General features: G+C 42.2%; 1 protein-coding gene across 3 annotated transcripts in view; it reads right to left on the reverse strand.

Annotated features, from left to right (window-relative positions):
- Positions 1–2,579: 2,579 nt before the first annotated feature.
- VEGFD (vascular endothelial growth factor D) overlaps positions 2,580–23,266 on the reverse strand; it is a 49,586-nt gene continuing 28,899 nt past the window's right edge. For 2 of the 3 annotated variants that reach the window (XM_006067075.4, XM_044937180.2), the window contains exons 3-7: positions 20,957–21,147; positions 17,537–17,685; positions 16,217–16,317; positions 5,709–5,904; positions 4,496–5,144 (exon numbers count right to left, since the gene is read on the reverse strand). In XM_006067075.4, coding sequence (XP_006067137.2) covers positions 5,018–5,144; positions 5,709–5,904; positions 16,217–16,317; positions 17,537–17,685; positions 20,957–21,147 — 764 coding nt within the window. In that variant the 3' untranslated portion in view covers positions 4,496–5,017. Of the gene's footprint in view, positions 3,342–4,495; positions 5,145–5,708; positions 5,905–16,216; positions 16,318–17,536; positions 17,686–20,956; positions 21,148–23,266 lie in introns of those variants that run through there. The other variant, XM_044937179.2, reaches the window with a different exon arrangement.

Genomic DNA, 23,266 nt, shown 5'->3' on the forward strand with positions numbered 1-23,266 from the left:
GAACAGACTGATAGAGGATCTTACTAAGGGAAAAGGACTTGATGTTGAGCCAGATTTACAGCCAAGATGACATTTTCAATTAATATTTTGAGACTCCTCTCTTCTCACTGTGCTTCAGAAAGAAAAATGAGACATAAACGAGAGAGTTCACATTATAGCTGTGGGCAAAAGAAGATCCTCAAGATTTCCATGTATCAGAAACAGAATCAAAATGCAGAACAGTGATCAGAACAAAGACAACACAGGTCCTGGGCTCTGTATGTGGAAACCCGAAGACACTGACCAGAGTTCAGCTCTTGTAGAACAATGGAGACTAACAGGTCTCTATGTGTGGCTAAAGACAGGAACCAACCCTGTGGGAGACTGTTACATGGTAGCCTTCAGTGAACCATTTTCCTATATTTACACCCTTGTCTAATCTCCTCCCACATCAACTCTATGCTTGGCCATGTGACTCGCTTGGCCAGTGGGACATCAGTAAATGAGATATAGCAGAAGCTCAATGAGTGTGTATACACTGGGGCATGTCCTGTTGGAACCTCTCTTGAAAGTTGACGGCTATGCTATGAAGAAGCTCAGGTAAGATACTGAATCATGAAAACCCCCTGGAAAGAGCCCTGGAGAATGAGAGTTCATATTGGCCATTTCAGTGGTAGATGAGTTTCCATTCACTGGTCACAGAATCCATACAATACTTCACTATCCACTAAATAATTATTAGGGACCTACTATATGCAAGACATTGTTCCCACACAAAACATTCAGTTCAGTTCAGTCACCCAGTCGTGTTCAACTCTTTGCGACCCCATGGACTGCAACACGCCAGGCTTCCCTGTCCATCACCAACTCCCGGAGCCTACTCAAACTCCTGTCCATTGCATTGGTGAAGCCACCCAACCATCTCATCCTCTGTCATCCCATTTTCCTCCTGCCTTCAATCTTTCCCAGCATCGAGGACTTTTCCAATGAGTTGGTTCTTTGCATCAGGTGGCCAAAGTATTGGAGTTTCAGCTTTAGCATCAGTCCTTCCAGTGAATATTCAGGGTTGATTTCCTTTGTGATGGACTGGTTAGATCTCCTTGCTGTCCAAGGGACTCTCAAGAGTCTTCTCCAACACCACAGTTGGAGTGCTTCTTCAGCGCTCGGCTTTCTTTATAGTCCAACTCTCATGTCCATGCATGACTACTGGAAAAACCATAGCCTTGACTAGATGTCTTTGTTGGTAAAGTAATGTAAAGTAACACGAAACATTCAGATCAGATCAGTCGCTCAGTCATGTCCGACTCTTTGCGACCCCATGAATCGTAGCACACCAGGCCTCCCTGTCCATCACCAACTCCCGGAGTTCACCCAGACTCACGTCCATAGAGTCAGCGATGCCATCCAGCCATCTCATCCTCTGTCGTCCCCTTCTCCTCCTGCCCCCAATCCCTCCCAGCATCAGAGTATTTTCCAATGAGTCAACTCTTTGCATGAGGTGGCCAAAGTACTGGAGTTTCAGCTTTAACATCATTCCCTCCAAAGAAATCCCAGGGCTGATCTCCTTCAGAATGGACTGGTTGGATCTCCTTGCAGTCCAAGGGACTCTCAAGCGTCTTCTCCAACACCAGAGTTCAAAAGCATCAACTCTTCGGCGCTCAGCCTTCTTCACAGTCCAACTCTCACATCCATACATGACCACAGGAAAAACCATAGCCTTTACTAGACGAACCTTTGTTGGCAAAGTAATGTCTCTGCTTTTGAATATGCTATCTAGGTTGGTCATAACTTTCCTTCCAAAGAGGCTAGGAGGACCAACCCCATGTCCAAGGAGCCGTGGCTGCGCGGGTGCAGGAGGGCCTAGAGGAGCTATCCCACATTGAAGGTCAGGAAGGGCGGCGGTGAGGAGATACCCCTCGTCCAAGGTAAGGAGCAATGGCTGCGCTTTGCTGGAGCAGCCGTGAAGAGATACCCCACGTCCAAGGTAAGAGAAACCCAAGTAAGACGGTAGGTGTTGCAAGAGGGCATCAGAGGGCAAACACACTGAAACCATACTCACAGAAAACTAGTCAATCTAATCACACTAAGACCACAGCCTTGTCTAACTCAATGAAACTAAGCCATGCCCGTGGGGCAACCCAAGACGGGCGGGTCATGGTGGAGAGATTTGACAGAATGTGGTCCACTGGAGAAGGGAATGGCAAACCACTTCAGTATTCTTGCCTTGAGAACCCCATGAACAGTATGAAAAAAAAACACGAAACATTAGGAGTAAATTAAACAAAGTCCACCTCTTGTTGAGCAAATGACCAAATCCATTAAGCTCACAATTTTCATCCAACCCTTTCCTTAAATGCCTTTAAAATGGATTATTTGTGTCATCTCCTTTATCAGGTATCTCAGGCAGTATTTTAGTCTCATCCAGCTCTGAACATTATGCTGTCTAATCTGTTTCCATCTCCAAAGGGCCTCCCACCACACTGCTGTAGTCACAGATTTATGATCTGTGCTGTCCTATTAATGCATTTTCTGGCCCTGTGGCTCAGACGATCAGGGGCATCGTGCATCGCTGGCATTTACTATGTTTGCTTTAAGCTCTCTGGGCTTTCTCACATATTTTTATTTTGCAACACAATTTTACAAGTTGAAAAATTGCAGCTCACATTCCAAAGCTATTAGTATGACAAATATTCCTGTACAATGACCAGTGCACTCTAATAAGGCAAAAGGCCAGTTCCCCCACCTCCACCCTAAGAACCAGCTCCACCCCAGCCCAGACCCAGTCTCAGAGATCCAAGTGCAAGTCTCTCGGTGGTTATTGTGGAGAGTTGGGGAGAAAGCAGGGGGGATGGGTTTTGGAAGTAGAAAGCCAGATCTCCCATAGTTTTGTCCAGAATTCCCTATAATATTCCATCTAAATGGCAATTAGGAAGCCAGAGCCAGTAACCAAAATGTGGTTTGAGTTGATTTGGGGCAGATCCAGGAATCCAGTATAAGCCAAGAATTTTGCTTACAGTCATGTTTCTCTTTGGGGAAATAATCCCTTTAATGGGTCAAGGTCATTGTATTTTTCAAATTGTTTTCATTTATGGAGTGAATTAACAACTCTCAGATACAGGTGGATGAGATTATCTACCTGTTTAGCCCGAGAGGAAACTGAGGTGCCATGAGGTTGCTTGGCCTCATAATGCCATTAATTGGCAGAGCCTATCCTTCAGTTCATATCTTTTCTTCTCTGAGCTTCTACCTCTCTTTTTCTCCAGTGAAGATGAGCAAAGTGACTCCTTTAATTGTTCAGTGTCCCTGGACCATCTGCTGCCCCAGCTCTCAAGGGAATACTACTGCGGAGAGAGTTGTAGAACCTGGATGAAGGGACAAAGCAAGAAATTGAATCCTAATATAGTTAAGCAGCCACGTTACCTGTGAATCCTGTCAGAAGCCTGAGAATCAAATGGTACACCTAGAAGAAAGAAGGCCCATTGACATAAAGGTCATAAAATGTGGACAAGGGGAGCAGTGACAGGAGAGGAGTGATTGGACCAAGACCAGTAAATGATGAGGCCATGGCTGGGAGAATTCGGGAACTGCTTAGAACCCTGAGAGAGGAAGGGCAGGCATTTGAACCAGGATCCAACAATTCTATCATTTGGCTCCAGGAGAAACAAAAGGATTTTTTGCTATACTTGTTTATTGTTCTCTATTTATTGTACTGCTCCACCCTGAGAAACTTGGCTTACACAAGTTTGATCAGGACACAATTTCCAATTGTAAGGAGGTCACAGGGTAGTGGGGAGATAACATGAACACAACTATTTATCAAAGTGTGTAATAAATGTTGTAATTGTGTGTGTGTGTGTGTGTGTGCACGCGCATCTATCTACCTACCTATGCAAGAAGCTTGGGAGAACCTCAGTTTTTAAGTTATTTGGCCAAAAAGCTTAGTTCTGCTAAAGCTGCTAAATTCCCTCTGTTATACCAAATTTTTCAGTAAAGTCTGTGCTGTCAACAAGTTATTTGTGGGAGTATTTGGGCAAAAAAAAGCAAAGGAAAAAGATTTGTGCTTCCTTCCTGGGTAGCTGTGGGACAAAGAGAAGAATCATATGGCTATGAGAATTGAAATATGAATAAGACCGAGAGTTGAGTAAATGCGGAAGCGTGGAGCTGGAGGTGGCTGGAAGAAACATACACCCCCAGAGATGTCAGGGACATCAGTGGGCTCTCCTCCTTCAAGTCAAGTTCAACTGGAGGTCAAGTCAAGGTAATCTGAATCTCAAAGGAAAGGCTGAAGTTCAGCTGATTTTTGAGTCACATTTATTCAACCTCGTTTAAAATCTTAAACCTTCTGAAAGCTAGTCCTTTGGTTTCCCAAAACTGGAATCTAGTTTTAGTGTGTTCATGTCTCTCCCACATCTCCCACTTCTGAATTCCTTTCTCTCTTTAAAATATTTTTTCTTTAGCATAAAAATTTACAGCAGTAAATTTACAGCATATTAATTAACACACAAAATTCTCTGGCTTGAATAAATGTGTTTATTTTCTTTAAATACACTTAAATATAAAACAACAGACAGTAGTTTGGTGAACTCAAAACTACAAGCTGGACAGTAATCAGATAATCAGTGCTGATCATATACATCAAGATCTGCATAAGAAAGAATCAAAACAGTTCACAAGAGAGTTGCAATTAGCAAAGGACTCAAAGACTATGCAAATTGCCTCATCTGCTCTGAGTAATTAATCACATGGTACCTGTCACTCCATGATGATCAAACCTTTTTCACTCACGAAAAAAAGGGGGGAGGGTAAGGGAGATTTCTTCCTCTCCATTCCCTGGTGTGCAGAGCATCTTCTGTTAGAAGACATTTGGCAGTGAGCCAGGGAATCCTCAGCTGTTGTTTAATGGAAGGTCAGTCGGGATTCACCATGGTACTATGTAAAACGGATTTTTTTCCCCTAACACCTGGAATAGTGACAGCAACTTCGCAAAGCAGCATGCTGTTTAAATGACATGGATGGGGAACTGGGGATCAAGGCTAACTCAAGGATTTTCTCGATCCTGGAGCCCATGGGTGGCCCTTTTCTCCTTTGGAAAGCGGCAATGCTTTGGACATGCCGGTTTTCCATTTGCACAGGTTCTGGGGTGAAAGGGGCATCTGTCCTCACAGCTGTTACAAAAGAAGATAAACATGAGAATTCAGAATCAAGGACTAAATTCTAAGGAAAAACTCTGTTCTGCTTTGATTACATTTTCAGAGTAAATTTTCCAGATTCATATTTAGGATGTCAATATAAAATCCTGGCTGGTTATCCCCCATGGTTATTAAAGCACAACTGCTAACTTCTAAGCATTCTATTCATCAGTAAATTTCTTGTTATATAAATCCAATGGCATCCCCTTCCTCAAAGGAAAAAATAAACATATGTCGATCTATATTAAGAGAGAGACTGAGCTAAAGAGTCAGCTGATCTGAAATAATTGTGTATATATCTTCAACTTTAGTTTTTGCTGAAGATCCATAAGCCAGCTACAGCAGACAGAATTTTCTTGATTTCACAATTAATCATCACTCTATATACTTACTCAGTTGCCAAATCTCTGTTTCATTATCAAAAAGGGGGCTTGGCAATGAAGAATAAAACTGGCTTAATAAGGAATCGCACCAAATCTAACTAGTATTTACTTTAAATGTCAATGGGTCAAATATAGGCAAAAGTGAAAAGCCACTCACCTGCAGGTGTCTGGGTGAAATATCTTGTGCTTCTGGCAGCAGCTCTCCAGACTCTCTCTGCACTTAATGCAGCTGCAGTTTTCTGGGTGCTGGATGAGGTCTCTGGGACATGGTGTTTTACAGACACACTCACAACGATCTTCATCAAACTTCATGTGCTGACCACAGAGAGCCAGTTCCTGGAGGTGAGTGTGATCTAAACCAAAACAGAAAAGTGGTCAAATAGCTGTAGCATGGAGAATGGGATCCCCAAAGTTGGTTGTATTCATTACATCATTGTGAAGTATCTTAGATTCACCCAATCTCCGTTTTTGTAGATTTTTGTCCTTAATATTTTCACAGAATGAAGGAGATTGATCTCTGATTTCACAATACTAACACAGAATTCACATGTTCTCTTTAGTTTTTTATAAAAATGTTGTAAGCTGAATATTTTGGTAAGATTTTTTTTTAAGATGTTTTAAGATTAAGATTTTTTAAGATGTCACAACTCAGAGAAGGCAATGGCACCCCACTCCAGTACTCCTGCCTGGAAAATCCCATGGATGGAGGAACGTGGTAGGCTGCAATCCATGGGGTCGCTGAGGGTCGGACACGACTGAGCGACTTCACTTTCACTTTTCACTTACATGCATTGGAGAAGGAAATGGCAACCCACTCCAGTGTTCTTGCCTGGAGAATCCCAGGGACGGGGGAGCCTGGTGGGCTGTCATCTATGGGGTCACACAGAGTCGGACACGACTGAAGCGACTTAGCAGCAGCAGCAGCAGCAAGATGTCACAACTAGGTTGTGACTAGTTGAAAAAAGCAACTTTGCAAAACCAAGTATTAGTCATAAAATACAGGATATCTAAGGACTGTGAGTCTACCCCTTCCCAGTTTTAGGTGAAGAATAAAAGGAGAGAACAGAAATACTAGGACATTGTAGAAATACACAGACCTTCCAGGCTATGGGTAGGTGTATTTCCTCACTGCAGGTCATAACTCTAGTATAAAAAAATATAACATGTCAATGTACTTTGATTCCACAGACATCTGTTGGAAGATACAGTTGGCTCAGAGAGGAGGTGCTGAGAAGTTTTTGACACACTTAGCTAACAGATATTTCTAGAAAATGTACAAAACAGTTGGATAATTAGTATTCCACCTCCAATTCTGATCAAGTTGAAATTCATTGGAAGAGACAGAACCTTTAGAAGAATCTGAAAATGTCACATTAGTATTCTTAAAAGGCTTGGAGGAAAGTTGTTTAGTTTCTTCCCCAAACATGCTTCTCTCCCACTTTGCCATTGTTATTCAGTTGCTAAGTCGTCTGACTCTTTGCAACTCCATGAACTTCGGCATGCCAGGCTGTTGTGTCCTTTACTATCTCCCAGAGTTCGTTCATACTCATGTCCATTGAGTCAGTGATGCCATCCAACCACCTCGTCCTCTGTCACCCCCTTCTCATCCTTCCCTCAGTCTTTCCCAGCATCTGGCTCTTTTCCAGTGAGTTGGCTCTTCGCATCAGGTGGCCATAGGATTGGAGCTTCAGCTCAGTCCTTTCAGTGAATATTCAGGGTTGATTTCCTTCTGGATTGACTAATTTGATCTTGGCAGTCCAAGGGACTCTCAAGAGTCTTTTCTAGCACCACAATTCGAAGGCATCAATTCTTTGGCACTCAGCCTTCTTTATGGTCCAACCCTTACATTTGTACATGACTCCTGGAAAAACCATAGCTTTGACTGTATGGACGTTTGTCAGCAAAGTGATGTCTTTGCTTTTGCTTTTTAATAGGCTGTCTAGGTTTTTCATAGCTTTCCTTTCAAGGAGCAAGCATCATTTATTTTCATCTGGCCATTAATGATATTTCAAAATATTGTGTCGTCCAACCTCATAGGCTTAACTGCGCTGTGGTTGATGATCTTTGAGGGCTCATGTGGAATGGGTGTTGAAAGGCCAGATCTGGGGATACGCCATTCTGAATTGTATGAAGAGGAAAAAGGTAAGCTTTGTAAAGCATATCCCAGTGAAGCATGTGTCACTTTGGAACAAGATAAGACTAGATAGAAGCTCTGAAAAGATTTGCATGGATCACTAGGTGGCGGTAGAGATTCTCTTAGAGCACTTCAGGCCAGCCCAACTCCGTTCCTGGATAGGTGATTTAGGGAAACAGTCTACCAGGTATTTGCTGAACTTCAGCAATGTAGTTGGCCATGGCCGACCTCAATCCTTACAGACAAGTTAAAACTAAGAGAAACGATATAGGAGAACTGAGTGAAGCAGTAACTAGCTAAGGGCGATACCCAGAAGTACTGGCTTTCAATTTCAATCTTAGGTAAGTTGATGATGGGATACCAATGTGTTAGGTCCTCAGCCTTGTTCCATTTATCATTTTGATCAATAAACTGATAGAATTTTTCCAAGTAAATTCTTGAATTTGTGGGTGTCTGGCGGAGAAGGCAATGGCACCCTACTCCAGTACTCTTGCTTGGAAAATCCCATGGATGGAGAAGCCTGGTGGGCTGCAGTCCATGGGATCGCGAAGAGTCGGAAGCGACTGAGCAACTTCACTTTCACTTTTCACTCTCATGCATTGGAGAAGGAGATGGCAACCCACTCCAGTGTTCTTGCCTGGAGAATCCCAGGGACAGCGGAGCCTGGTGGGCTGCCGTCTATGGGGTCGCACAGAGTTGGACACGCCTGAAGCGACTTAGCAGCAGCAGCAGGAGGAGTTAAAATCCAGAATCAGGACTCCCCCGCCACCCCCCCGCCTTTTTTTTTTCTTTTTTTGGTACTGTTAGTTTTCTGTTTTTGAAAACAGTTTAGTGCAATGGCCTAAATCTAACAAGATGAAATTGGACTTCAGTTCACTAACTCACGTGTCCTCATTCAGGGAAGAGAAGTCATTGGAGAAAGGCAGTTGGCTTAATAGCCACATGTATGGGGGGGAAAAGTATTTAGTGAACAGTAAGCTCAGTACACGTCATGAGTTTGATGAGGCCACTTGAGAAGTGACTGTGAACTTGGCCCATGTCAACTGCATTGTGGAAGATGAAAATTAGAAATGATTGTGATCTAGGCTATCTCCTGCCTCTCACTTCCATCATTGCCACAACTTCCCAAAAGGTTCCCTTCATCCTTGCTTGCCCCAAGCCAATCTCTTCTCTTGTACACTGTCACTGAGTTGATTTTGTTGAACTCCTAACTGGTGCTGTCACTGTCCACTTGAACTAGTTGAGTGGTTTTGTTTTGTGTTTAATACCACATCCAAGCTCTGGGACACGATTCACAAGGTCTCCCATGAAGCTCCCTGGCTTCCTCTCTCATATCTACCCAGCCCCCTGTCTCTATGTCCTCACCATGCTGAACGTCTTCCAGCACCCTGATGTGCTGGGTTCTCTCCCTTCCAGCTCTGAGCACTCATTTTTCCCCCGCTCAGAGCATGCCTCTCTTTCTTCATTATTTTCCCTACTCTCAAAATACATGTATACCAGCTAGGTCCCTCTGCAGGAATTACCTTCAGCAGAAAGAAGCTGGCTCCCCCAAGGTTATATCCCCTCTAGAGGAAGCCCATATCCAGTGACCAGTCCATAGGACCCAGCCCCTCTGTCTCAATTTGAGACATCCCTCAACAGGCTTGACTAACACCTCTCAGCAACTGCCACACAGTTCAACTTCTCCCCCTGCCAAGTCCTGCCCCTGCCCCTTCACCTTTGAATGCATTCCTGCAAGTAAACTCCTGAATGCCAATCTCTCTCCCAGGAGCTGTGTTCCAGGGAAACCTTAACTAGAGCCACCTTAAGTGCTATGTATACAGTTTTCCACAATAGCTTTCTTTTGGGGACCTATTTTTATTGGAATGTAGATGATCTACAATATTGTGTTAGTTTTAGAAGTACAGCAAAGTGAATTGGTTACACATATATCCACTCTTTTTTAGATTCTTTTCCACTATAAGTCATTCCAGAGTATTGCATAGAGTTCCCTGTGCTATACGGTAGGTCCTTGTTGTGTATCTCTTTTATATATAGTAGTGTTTATCTGGCGGAGAAGGCAATGGCACCCCACTCCAGTACTCTTGCCTGGAAAATCCCACAGACGGAGGAGCCTGGTAGGCTACAGTCCATGGGGTCACTAAGAGTCGGGCACGACTGAGTGACTTCACTTTCACTTTTTACTTTCCTGCATTGGAGAAGGAAATGGCAACCCACTCCAGTGTTCTTGCCTGGAGAATCCCAGGGACGGGGGAGCCTGGTGGGCTGCCGTCTCTGGGGTCGCACAGAGTTGGACATGACTGAAGCGACTTAGCAGCAGCAGCAGCCGCAGTGTTTATCTGGGACTTCCTTGGTGGCTCAGATGGTAAAGAATCTGCCTGCAATGCAGGAAACCTAGGTTCGATCCCTGCATCGGGAAGATCCCCTGGAGAAGGGAATGGCAACCCACTTCAGTATTCTTGCCTGGAAAATCTCATGGATGGAGGAGCCTGGTGGGCTACAGTCCATTGGGTCGCGAAGAGTTGGACACAACTGAGCAACTAACATTCACTTTTCGCTTTCAGTGAGTATCTGTTAAACCCAATCTGAAGCCTGGCGTACTGCAGTCCATGGGATCGCAAAGAGTTGGACACGACTGAGCGACTGAACTGAACTGAACTGAACCTTTCCCCCTTGGTAGCCATAAGTTTGTCTTCTATACCTGTGACTCTATTTCTGTTTTGTAAATAAATTCATTGGTACCACTTTTTAGATTCCAAACAATAACTTTCTAACTTTAAAAATGGGTCACATGGAGAAAGAACTAGTCGGTATGACATGGTTCTAGAGGGTAAACCTAAACTAACGAGTTGATGCTCTAGAGCTGGGATGTCCAATATGACAGGTCCAGGCCAGACAGAGCAACAGCAAGTTTGAATTGAGATGTTCTGTAAGTGTAAAATACACACCCGATTTCAAGGACTTGGCACAAAAATGAAGATATATATCATTGATGGATTTTATATTGCTTACACACTGAAATGAGTGTTTTAAAAAAATATTTTAGATTAAGTAAAACACATTAGAAATAACTTTAATCTGCTTATTTTGACCTTTTTAGTGAGAGTACTATAAAGTATAAGTTATATATATATAACTCTCACTGTAACTCCATTGGACAGCACTGTCCTAGAGAGAAAGAGAGAGAGATATTCAGGTTCCATATAGTTTACTAGCAACAAGAGTGTGCACAGTGTAACTGGAATGCCTCAGTGAGCTTGGCAAGTTTCCTCATGACTGATGTATATTCTAGCAGAGGACAGATGAAGACTTGGTGGGAAGGATGTACATGACATTCTAAATCAACATGGGCATTTATGGAGTTACCCGATAACCCAGCTATTCCACTCCTGGACACACATCTGGAAATGGTGAAAACTATAATTTGAAAAGATACATGCACCCCAGTGTTAGCACTGTTTACAATAGCCAAGAAATGGAAGCAGTCTAAATGTCCACCAATAGGTGAATGGATAAAAGATGGTGTACATATGCATAATGGAATACAGCTACTGCTGCTGCTAAGTCGCTTCAGTCGTGTCCGACTCTGCGCGACCCCAAAGACGGCAGCCCACCAGGCTCCCCCTCCTCTCTGGCAACCACCAATTATTTCTATCTATGAGACTGTTTCTGCTTTGTTGAAATGTGCACTTTAACTTTTTTCCTTTGAAATGTTCATTTTTCATAAGCTCTTTCCCATACCCTACTTATGCTCACCAAAGTATGAGAATCAATGGTACAGGTTAGGCATGAAAATAAATGGCATGTTTCAGCAATGATGAATGCTCTAGTCTCACTGAACTTAAGACTGTGTATGAGGACATATGAAACTAAAAATGTTGATTATATTCAGAGGCTTGAAGGACTTTAAATGCAGTTCTAAGGAATCTGGAATTTTTCTGGCTATGGAAAGCTAATAGAAGTGTTTTAAACAGAATCAGTTCAGTTCAGTTCAGTCGCTCAGTCATGTCCGACTCTTTGCGACCCCATGAATCGCAGCACGCCAGGCCTCCCTGTCCATCACCAACTCCCGGAGTTCACCCAGACTCACGTCCATCAAGTCAGTGATGCCATCCAGCCATCTCATCCTCTGTCGTCCCCTTCTCCTCCTGTGTCCAATCCCTCCCAGCATCAGAGTCTTTTCCAATGAGTCACCTCTTCGCATGAGGTGGCCAAAGTACTGGAGTTTCAGCTTTAGCATCATTCCTTCCAAAGGAATACTACTCAGCCATAAAAAGGAATGAAATAATACCATTTGCAGCAACATGGATAGACCTAGAGATTATCATACTCAGTGAAGTAAGTGGGACAAAGACAAATATATGATATCACTTATATGTGGAATCTTAAAAAAATGATACAAATGAACTCATTTACAAAACAGAAATAGACTCACAGATACAGAAGACAGTTACCAAAGGGAAAGGGAGGAGAGGATAAATTAGGAGTTTGGGATTAACAAGGGCTTCCCTGGTGGCTCAGATGGTAAAACGTCTGTCTGCAATGTGGGAGACTCAGGTTCGATTGCTGGATTGGAAAGATCCCCTGGGGAAGGAAATGGCAACCCACTCCAGTACTCTTGCTTGGAAAATTCCATGGATGGAGGAGCCTGGTAGGCTACAGTCCCTGTAGACTCAAAGAGTCGGACACAACTGAGCAAATTCACTTTCACGTTCATCTTCTTTGGGATTAACATTTACACACTACTATACATAAAACACATAAAACACTAGGACTTACTGTATAACACAGGGAAGTATATACAATATCTTGTAACAACAGAAAAGAATTTGAAAAAGAATATATATGGATGTGTGAGAATGTATATGTGTATATACTGAAGCACTTTGCTGTATACCTGAAGCATTGTAAATCAACTATACTTCAATTTTCAAAAAGATATGCATGGTCATTTAAACTACATGAACTTTAAGGTTCCATCAAACCCTGGGCTGAGCTTTCATGAAAACATTTGGAAACTGAGAGACAGAAGCATAAGGTGAGCTTGTTGTTTACAGTTTCTGGGACAGATTTCGTTACAGTTTACTCTTTATTAATCTTGCTTGTAGATCACAGTTGGAAAAACAAGCAAGGTTCAAAACATATGAGTCCTTGTGATCTTTACAGTGGAATCATGTCAAGTTACCTTGGAAATCAATAAAAAGTGCATTTGTTTTCAGGCAGATGTTTATGATCAAATCAGAGTGTTAAGAGTTATGTGGAATGATGAGAGCCTAGCTCATCTGCTTCCCAACTCCCCTGAGTCCAACAGCTGTGTTTTGCTTTTACTTTACCCTTGTGTCAGAAGAAGTCTTCTCTTATTCACCATTTTATCAAACTACTGGCATGTTTTCACAAGACACAGTTGAAAGAAACCAAGTCCAAAATTACCTTAGGTTCCTGTGAGGTTTTTATACAAAAAGCTTAGTAAAATGTGGTTGACTCGTGTTTAGTTCTGAAGCGGCTTTCATTAAAGGTTATCAGATCAGATCAGATCAGTTGTTCAGTCGTGTCTGACTCTTTGCGACCCCATGAATTGCAGCACGCCAGGCCTCCCTGTCCATCACCAACTCCCGGAGTTCACTCAGACTCACGTCCAACGAGTCAGTGATGCCATCCAACCATCTCATCCTCTGTCGTCCCCTTCTCCTCTTGCCCCCAATCCCCCCCAGCATCAGTCTTTTCCAAATGAGTCAACTCTTTACATGAGGTGGCCAAAGTACTGGAGTTTCAGCTTTAGCATCATTCCTTCCAAAGAAATCTCAGGGCTGATCTCCTTCAGAATGGACTGGTTGGATCTCCTTGCAGTCCAAGGGACTCTCCAGAGTCTTCTCCAACACCACAGTTCAAAAGCATCAATTCTTCGGTGCTCAGCCTTCTTCACAGTCCAACTCTCACATCCATACGTGACCACAGGAAAAACCATAGCCTTGACTAGACGAACCTTTGTTGGCAAAGTAAGGTCTCTGCTTTTGAATATGCTATCTAGGTTGGTCACAACTTTCCTTCCAAGGAGTAAGCGTCTTTTAATTTCATGGCTGCAGTCACCATCTGTAGTGATTTGGGAGCCCAGAAAAATAAACTCTGACACCGTTTCCACTGTTTCCCCATCTATTTGCCATGAAGTGATGGGACCGGATGCCATGATCTTCGTTTTCTGAATGTTGAGCTTTAAGCCAACTTTTTCACTCTCCTCTTTCACTTTCATCAAGAGGCTTTTGAGTTCCTCTTCACTTTCTGCCATAAGGGTGGTGTCATCTGCATATCTGAGGTTATTGATATTTCTCCCGGCAATCTTGATTCCAGCTTGTGTTTCTTCCAGTCCAGTGTTTCTCATGATGTACTCTGCATGTAAGCTAAATAAGCAGGGTGACAATATACAGCCTTGACGAACTCCTTTTCCTCTTTGGAACCAGTCTGTTGTTCCATGGCCAGTTCTAACTGTTGCTTCCTGACCTGCATACAAATTTCTCAAGAGGCAGATCAGGTGGTCTGGTATTCCCATCTCTTTCAGAATTTTCCACCGTTTATTGTGATCCACACAGTCAAAGGCTTTGGCATAGTCAATAAAGCAGAAATAGATGCTTTTCTGGAACTCTCTTGCTTTTTCCATGATCCAGCGGATGTTGGCAGTTTGATCTCTGGTTCCTCTGCCTTTTCTAAAAGCAGCTTGAACATCAGGAAGTTCACGGTTCACATATTGCTGAAGCCTGGCTTGGAGAATTTTGAACATTACTTTACTAGCGTGTGAGATGAGTGCAATTGTGCGGTAGTTTGAGCATTCTTTGGCATTGCCTTTCTTTGGGATTGGAATGAAAACTGACCTTTTCCAGTCCTGTGGCCACTGCTGAGTTTTCCAAATTTGCTGGCATATTGAGTGCAGCACTTTCACAGCATCATCTTTCAGGATTTGGAATAGCTCAACTGGAATTCCATCACCTCCACTGGCTTTGTTCGTAGTGATGCTTTCTAAGGCCCACTTGACTTCACATTCCAGGATGTCTGGCTCTAGGTCAGTGATCACACCATCGTGATTATCTGGGTCGTGAAGATCTTTTTGTACAGTTCTTCTGTGTATTCTTGCCATCTCTTCTTAATATCTTCTGCTTCTGTTAGGTCCATACCATTTCTGTCCTTTATCGAGCCCATCTTTGCATGAAATGTTCATTTGGTATCTCTGATTTCCTTGAAGAGATCTCTAGTCTTTCCCATTCTGTTGTTTTCCTCTATTTCTTTGCATTGATTGCTGAAGAAGGCTTTCTTATCTCTTCTTGCTATTCTTTGGAACTCTGCATTCAGATGCTTATATCTTTCCTTTTCTCCTTTGCTTTTCGCTTCTCTTCACAGCTATTTGTAAGGCCTCCCCAGACAGCCATTTTGCTTTTTTGCATTTCTTTTCCATGGGGATGGTCTTGATCCCTGCCTCCTATACAATGTCATGAACCTCATTCCATAGTTCATCAGGCACTCTATCAGATCTAGGCCCTTAAATCTATTTCTCACTTCCACTGTATAATCATAAGGGATTTGATTTAGGTCATACCTGAATGGTCTAGTGGTTTTCCCTACTTTCTTCAATTTAAGTCTGAATTTGGCAATAAGGAGCTCATTATCTGAGCCACAGTCAGCTCCTGGTCTTGTTTTTGCTGACTGTATAGAGCTTCTCCATCTTTGGCTGCAAAGAATATAATCAATCTGATTTCGGTGTTGACCATCTGGTGATGTCCATGTATAGTCTTCTCTCGTGTTGTTGGAAGAGTGTGTTTGTTATGACCAGTGCGTTTTCTTGGCACAACTCTATTAGTCTTTGCCCTGCTTCATTCCATATCCCAAGGCCAAATTTGCCTGTTACTCCAGGTGTTTCTTGACTTCCTACTTTTGCATTCCAGTCCCCTATAATGAAAAGGACATCTTTTTTGGGTGTCAGTTCTAAAAGGTCTTGTAGGTCTTCATAGAACCGTTCAACTTCAGCTTCTTCAGCGTTACCGGTTGGGGCATAGCCTTGGATTACTGTGATATTGAATGGTTTGCCTTGGAAACGAACAGAGATCATTGTGTCGTTTTTGAGATTGCATCCAAGTACTGCATTTCGGACTCTTTTTTTGAAATCCATTGCTTTGAGATGCTCTAATCATTTGGGGCTTTAAGATTAAAGAGCTGAATGATGCACTGGTGGACTTACTATATAATTATACCAAAAGGCCCTGGAATCTCACTGCTTCTATCACTCTTAGCTGTGTGACCTTGAGAAAAATTACTAGACATCCTGGTTGTGTCCATTTTGTAATTGTAAAAAGAAAAGAGGAAAAGAGGTGTTCTGTTGTAGTATTGTAAAGGAAAGGAGGTATACGTTATAGGAAAAGAGGTATACATTATAGGATTGTTGGGAGGAGTAAATTAGTTGATATATATAAAAAGCTTACACAATTGCTTTAAATTGTGTCAATAAATACTAGTTGCTATTGTTATTGTTTCACCACTGCAATCATTACCTTCCATTCCTGCCAGTGGATTCTCCTCCTGTAAAACACATTTACATTTGTTGCTGTCCCAGAGCATGTCAACAGGACAGAGCTTCTTGGAATGGGAGCAGCTAGGAAAAGAAGACAATAAATCATATTTTAAAGCTTTCAAAGGTAATCATACCTTTGGAACATTTTTTTTAATGTTGCATACATTTCTGAGTAGAGAACAGTGAAGATTTTCAGGAGCTTAATTCATATTTATGAAGACGATGTTATTAGATAGTAATTCTGTAATTACAAATATTCTCTGTGGAAACCTTTGGAAATGAAACTGTAATTTTGGAAAGTTATAATCTTTTTAAGAGGATTGGTGTTAAAATCGATGCAAATTAGCTGTCAACAAAGCTTATTTACCAAAAGTAAACAGTGTTCTAACACCGCTCCTAAGCATTATTGTCTGTAAAATGGAGATAAGAACGCTGGCCAGGACAGCAGGAAAATTTTGTAAATGTTCCTTTTCCATGAGCTTTCTCTTCTACTTGAGAAAGGTTAGAGGGGTCTGCTTGGCTTAAGGCTGACTCCTTCACTAGCCACTCACACAGTGCGTTTCCTCCTTTACTTCGGCAAGATCAAAGTCTCCAACTTAATTACTTCATATTTTTATTCAATGGTTGTAATTTGCCCTTTGATTCTCTGTATTAAATTCTTTTTTCCCAAATCAATGATTCTGACCTTTGATTTCAGAACACTTTAGGGTGTCATAATCTGTCTCAGAAAGAATCACAAAATCCTCACAAGAAAATGTCTAATCAAATTAAGTTTAAGTCATTTTCATTTAAAATACAATTTCCCATTTTGTAAACTTAAGAGGAGGGCTTTAAAAAAATGCCCAAATCAGAAGCAGATAGCTTTGCCACTCTCCGATGATGCCAGGAGCCGTTTTTCCCTCCTAACTTTGGGACTTAAATATATAAACAGCCTGAAATGAGTTTTATCTAATGCTTGTTCTGGAATGAGGGGACAGATGCCAAATTTGAGGCTGGAGTTGAGTTTTACAACTGCATCAAACTATGCGTATTGAGAACAAAGGTGCCCACAAGTTGGCATGCTGAGTTCACAGCCACTGAGCTTTTTGACATCCTGCAATATACAAGTAACACCTAGTAAAAAATATACTTGCCAAACACTTATTACCCACAGATATGTGTTGGAACCTAAAAGAGAAAGAGCTTGAAGCAAGAGAGACGACTCTGTAATTAATGACGGATTCTCCACACACAGCTTCAGCAAGGCAAGAGCAAGCATAAGTAAGAAAGGCTTAACAAGTGTATCAAGTCTAAGGCTTACCGATCTTCTTCTGGGATCTGGATAGATCTTCTAATAATTGAGAATGGATGACGAGGAGCCGTTGGGAAGCACTTACAACCTGTATGGTTGGCAACTTTAACAGGCACTAATTCAGGTACTGATGTCAAAGGCACTGATATCTCAAAGAGCTAGAGTAGAGAAAGAGAACTATAATACATATATTTGTTTGTTTGTTTTACAAAAAAATAATCATGTCTACAGTCTGCATTTTTGCCTTTGTCCCTTACGGTTGTGACTTCAGCAAGGTTGTCCATTAAGATAAAACTAATAAGGATGAGGGCTGGTGTAATAGAAAGAATGCTGGGCTGCAAATCAGAAGACCAGGGCCTTACATCACTTTATCAAGTATTTAAGTTTGGTCAAATCTCTTAACTTCTTGGTGTCCCTAGTACCCTTGTAAAATAGTTAGCTTGTAAAATGTTCCCTGCTCCTGCTTTAAGTCTGAGTATAAATTGTAAGGATTAAATGAAATTACAGCTATGAAGTTTCTTTGCAACCATGGTGAAGAGATAACTTCAAAACGATTTACTTATCCCTCCCCACGCCATCTCCACTGAAGGAATACAGTTTCCTATTCCTTGACTTTGAACTTAGCCACGTGACTTGCTTTGGCACAAGCATAGACTTGAACTGTGTGTACTTTCCAGGGCTCACTGTCTCATGCGTTTGCTCTAGCCATGAGAAGAGCACAATCTGGCAGTCTTGCTGGTCTAAGGGATGAAAGACACAGGGACCAGACCTGGACTCAGCCTGCAGCTTGGCGTCAAGCCCAACTGAGCCCAAAGTCTAAACTAACTGAATCTCAGATATAGGAATGAGAATGTCATTATTGTTTGAAGCCACTAAGTTTTAGGGTGGTGTTTATTCAGCATTACAGAGTAAAAACTGACTGATACAAGACCATCATGCCCAAACAATTATAGGTAACATGACTATCATTTTTTTTCTCTGTTTCCATAGGCCAGCCCCTGTTGTAAGTACCTTTATATTAATTCATTTACCCCTTATAACAACATTATAGGTTGGTTTTATTACCCCCAACTCTACAGGTGAAGAAACAGATGGAAAGAGAGGTTATATAACTGGCCTAAGACCATATAACTATTGATTGGGAGGGTGGGGATCTGAACCCACACACTCTACTCTACAGCCAGAGGGCACACTCTCAAGAACATGCCTTATTACTTTTTGGAATGAAACTGCTGTGATCAGGAGCTGCAAGATGGAATCTCAGCAGATAAAATTTACTTGCCAAGAGTATCAATTACTTTAATTCTTGAGTGGTTCTCTGATGTACAGGTGAATTTGAACTTCCATTCCACATAGTCCTTGCTACGTAGAGTCTTCATTTATTCACTTAGCTTCTAAGAGGTATTTCACTGAACAGCCCATAACTTTGGGATGAGAAGTTTTTTGGAAAACACTATTACGATGTTCAAATATGCATATTTGGAAAGAAAAACTGCTGAACACTTACACTTAAGCATATTCTTGGAAACTCATTTGTTGTGGACAACAGTCAAAATATTCAATTATCTATTAAGTGGAAACAATCCATTAAAGTTATGTTTGTCCTGACCTTTCAATATGTAATGGTACTACCATAAGTTTAAGTAAGAGTGTTTTTAACAGTGTTTATTTTGCATGAACTTCATCTTGCGAAATTTTTTAGTATACTCTAGGGTATAACACAGTCACGAGCTAAAGCCTCTTACGTTACGCAATCTTTGTTTCTGCTGACAGTTGATGCTTAGCCATAGTCATGTCATTTTTTCCCCTCTGATTGTCAAACAGTAGAGGTCAGAATTTTTACAAGTTCAAGATTCTCTAAAATAATTTAGAAAAAGAAACTCTAAACTTTAAGGGCTATTTTAAGAGGTATGGGGGGGAAAATTAAGGGTACGTTAACCTAGTACCAAAACAAATCAGCATTCCATTCTTTCCTTCTGAATAAGAAAAGTTATGTATTAGGTTGGCCAAAAAGTTTGTTCAAGTTTTTTCATAATATCTTACAGAATAATAATAATTTTTATTGCAGTACCTCTTTTCCCAATCATGAGACTAGACTGTAGAGGCAAATGTGACAATTAAATAAATATATCAATATGTGTGAGGGATTTGCAACATCGAACCAAAAGGAATGTAGTTTGACTTACAGCTTTTTAGTATGTTTTCTTTCTTAAGTTTGTTATTACTGCTCCACTATGCCATGTATATGGAGAAGGAAATGGCAACCCACTCCACTGTTCTTGCCTGCAGAATCCCAGGGACAGGGGAGCCTGGTGGGTTGCCATCTATGGGGTCACACAGAGTCGGACACGACTGAAGCGACTTAGCAATGCCATGTATGGGTTTCCCAGGTGGCGCTGGTGGTAAGGAACCCACCAGCCAATGCAGGAGATGTAAGAGAGGTGGGTTTGATCCCTGGGTTGGGAAGATCCCCTGGAGGAGGGTATGGCAACCCACTTCAGTATTCTTGCCTGGAGAATCCCATGGACAGAGGAGCCTGGTGGGCTACAGTCCATAGAGTTGCAAAGAGTCGGACACGACTGAGTGACTAAGCACGCATGCATGCCATATACAGTTTACAACAATATGATAGCAATACAAGAAAAACCTATCTACTGAGCAAAAGAGGTTTCATAAGATGAAGAGGGAAGAATTATTTCTTTCATGGGAACTGGAGGATTCTTTCCAAAGGTCTTCTGTGCTAGATATTCTCCATCTGCCCCTCTGGAGATGCCATCCTCTTTTCCTCCTTCCCCATTGGGCAGTGTTCAAGGATGCTGACCTCCATGTCTACATCTATAAGCCTCCTTACCTCCCCCACCCTGCCCCCTCTCCCTGCCAGGATAAGGGTGCACAGTGGCTGCCCCTCGCCCAACCAGTCCTGCAGCGCTCTTCCCCACTTCCTCTCTGGGTTCCCATAACCACTGCACCCTCTGGCCTCTTCAGTCTAAGGGTGGGAACAGCGCCCCCTTTCTAGCAGCTCTGGGTACTTCACCAGCCCTTCTTCCTTCCCCTACCCTGCCCATTCCCTTCATCAAACTCTTCTCAATCACTCCATTTGAACAATGTGGTACCTAATTAATAACACAAGTCAGCGTGGCTATCTTTGTTCCTTGAAATGTCTGCCCTAGTGGCTTCCATATGATTTTCTGATCCTTGACATCATAGCATCAGAGAGACAGTCCTAGATATAACTACCTCGGGTACATCTGGAGCGCCTCTCTAACTCTCCGTGTCCTCATCTATAAGATGATAAGCTACCCTTTGAGCTTGTTTCAGGGTTAAATAAGATGATGCACCTAAAGCACTGAGACAGCGCTTGGCAACCAGCTGAGCTGTAGCTATCAACGCCACCAGCATCAGGGCCACAGAGGGCTCATGTCCTCCTACCTGTTTGGAAACGTACGACGTGCTGGTATTGACACAGACGAGGCTCTCTTCATTGCAGCAGCCACCACACCGGAACACGTTCACACAGGGAGGCTTGAAAAATGTGTCCGTGCTGCTCCCCAGCTCACTGGCCACCTCCACGCAGGTCTCTCGAGGGCTGCACTGTGTCCTTTGCCATTCCTCGTCTATAACTGCAGAGAGGCAGACCATTGGGCCAGCAGAACAAATGGCCCTGACATGCCTACATGTACCGGGGTTTGCTCAACACCATCATTCTTGTATGTATCAAACTTGTTGATTTCACAAGATGGGTATCTGGGGTTGGCTTTAAGCAAGAATTGTTGGCAGAAAAATTACAACCCAAATCTGTGTTCCTTTCCGTGTTTATGATCCCTTCATAGCCGCTAATTCTACTTTCCACTAGTAATAAACACCATGTCCTGGATATAACTACATTGGGTGCATCTGGAGAGGCTGGCTAATAAGGAAGTAAATGGATGCATGTAAAGCAATAACATGTAAGCAGTATTTATTAAGCAATTTACAGGACATAGCTGGAGAGCATTTCTTCTCCTTTAAGTCAGGTGTGGGTAGGTTTTAGCACCATTAGGAAATACATTTCTGTTGGTTGCTTAAGTAACTATATATGGCAAACATATGAATGAAAATTTAAGTGTTCCTCAAGTCAGAGTGTTCTCATTTGCAAACGTCTAATACTGACATTTCTATCAAATGATGAAATAAGCTGATTCATTTTGATGAAAGGAGCAATTTTCTGGCCATCCTAATGAATTTGTGGGAAACAAGAAACAAGCCTCAGGGAATTAAAAAAAAAAAAAAAGGATTACATACATTCCTGTAAAATACACTTGCCTTTCTCTCAAAGTTCATTTTTTAAAATTAGATTTTGATAATGTTGTATAGCCTTTCTGTGGCTGTTTCTGGGAAATGATTCAAATTTGTGATACTGGCAACATTTAAAGACTTTCTTTTAGTTTGACATGGAATTTTCGAGTCAATTACAGACTGGGGGATGGTTAAAACCCTCTGTGGTTGGGAGCTTCTAATCTGAGCTACAATCATGCCCACCTCCTGGCATTCACACCCTTCTGTCTTCCCCTCCTCTGCGTGTGTGCTGGACCTAGTACCCCAATTCTTATGAAGAAAAGACAGCAAGAGCGGCGGGATGGCACATCCATGGTGAAGTTAACAAAGACTGCTCTCCATCTCGCTAGCAGTCACCCTCTCTTGCTGGCACCCTCTCTTGCCTTCTCAACTGCTGCCTTAGAGGAAGTGAGTCACCATGCTGAAAGGCCCATGTAGCAGGCAAGTGAGGGTGGCCTCTATCCAACAGGTGATAATGGAGGTGGGATGCTCGGCCCAACAGCTTGTCTGGAACTGAATCCTGCCAACAACCTCTCAGTAAACTTGGAAGCACATCCGGCCCTAACTGAACCGTGAGATGGTACCTATAGCCCAAGCTGACGCCTTGACTGAAGCCTCTAGAGTGACCCTGAAGGAGAGACACCGATCGAGCCCATGTCTGCACTGCTGGCCCACAGAAACTGGGAGATCAAGACACGCTGTCTGAAGCACCTAAGTTTTGGGGTAATGTGTTACACAGCAATAGATAAACTCTTCTCTGTTTTTATCTTATGTTCAAAAATCTAGTTGGTCTCTGCCCACATTCTGAATTCCTGTATATGTGAATGTGTTTCCACTAGAAGGGATAGAGAAAACTCCTACCTGAAGGATACACATAAAATATCATTGTTGCAGATCTGATGCTAGTCTCTAAATTATTCCCTTAAGACATCTTTCCCACAGCTTTTCTCCTTTCCACCCCCCCCAATCTCAAATTTCCTCCTATGTTGCTTCTTCGATCATTGAAAACACAAAGTATGTTTGGCTGGCTGAAAAGCACTGCCTACGCTACACAGTTTACCTAAACTTTCTTTTTCATAATAAAATCTTTTAGCCCAACAAACCGTTTAAAATTTTTGATTATGAATCCAACTAGGTACTGTTTAAATCACTATTATTAATCATAAATTGCTGAAAAAACAAGTAATCAACTTTAAAAAACTCTTTCTTGTTTAAAATTCCACTTAAATGTTGCTTTCCATTTGCTTTTTTATAAAACTTAAGTTTTGAAGGTCAGAACACTGTGTGGAACTCTGACCACTGTCGCTGAGTAAAGGCTTCCTATCTCTACTTCCTTGACTACTGCCCAACAGGACTGCTCTTCCTTGGGGAATTACCCTCAAGTATGCGAGGAAGAGTTATAAGAAATTGTCATTGGGATACCAC

The sequence above is a fragment of the Bubalus bubalis genome, chromosome X (assembly GCF_019923935.1).
Source record: "Bubalus bubalis isolate 160015118507 breed Murrah chromosome X, NDDB_SH_1, whole genome shotgun sequence".
In the NCBI taxonomy this organism is placed as follows: domain Eukaryota; kingdom Metazoa; phylum Chordata; class Mammalia; order Artiodactyla; family Bovidae; genus Bubalus; species Bubalus bubalis.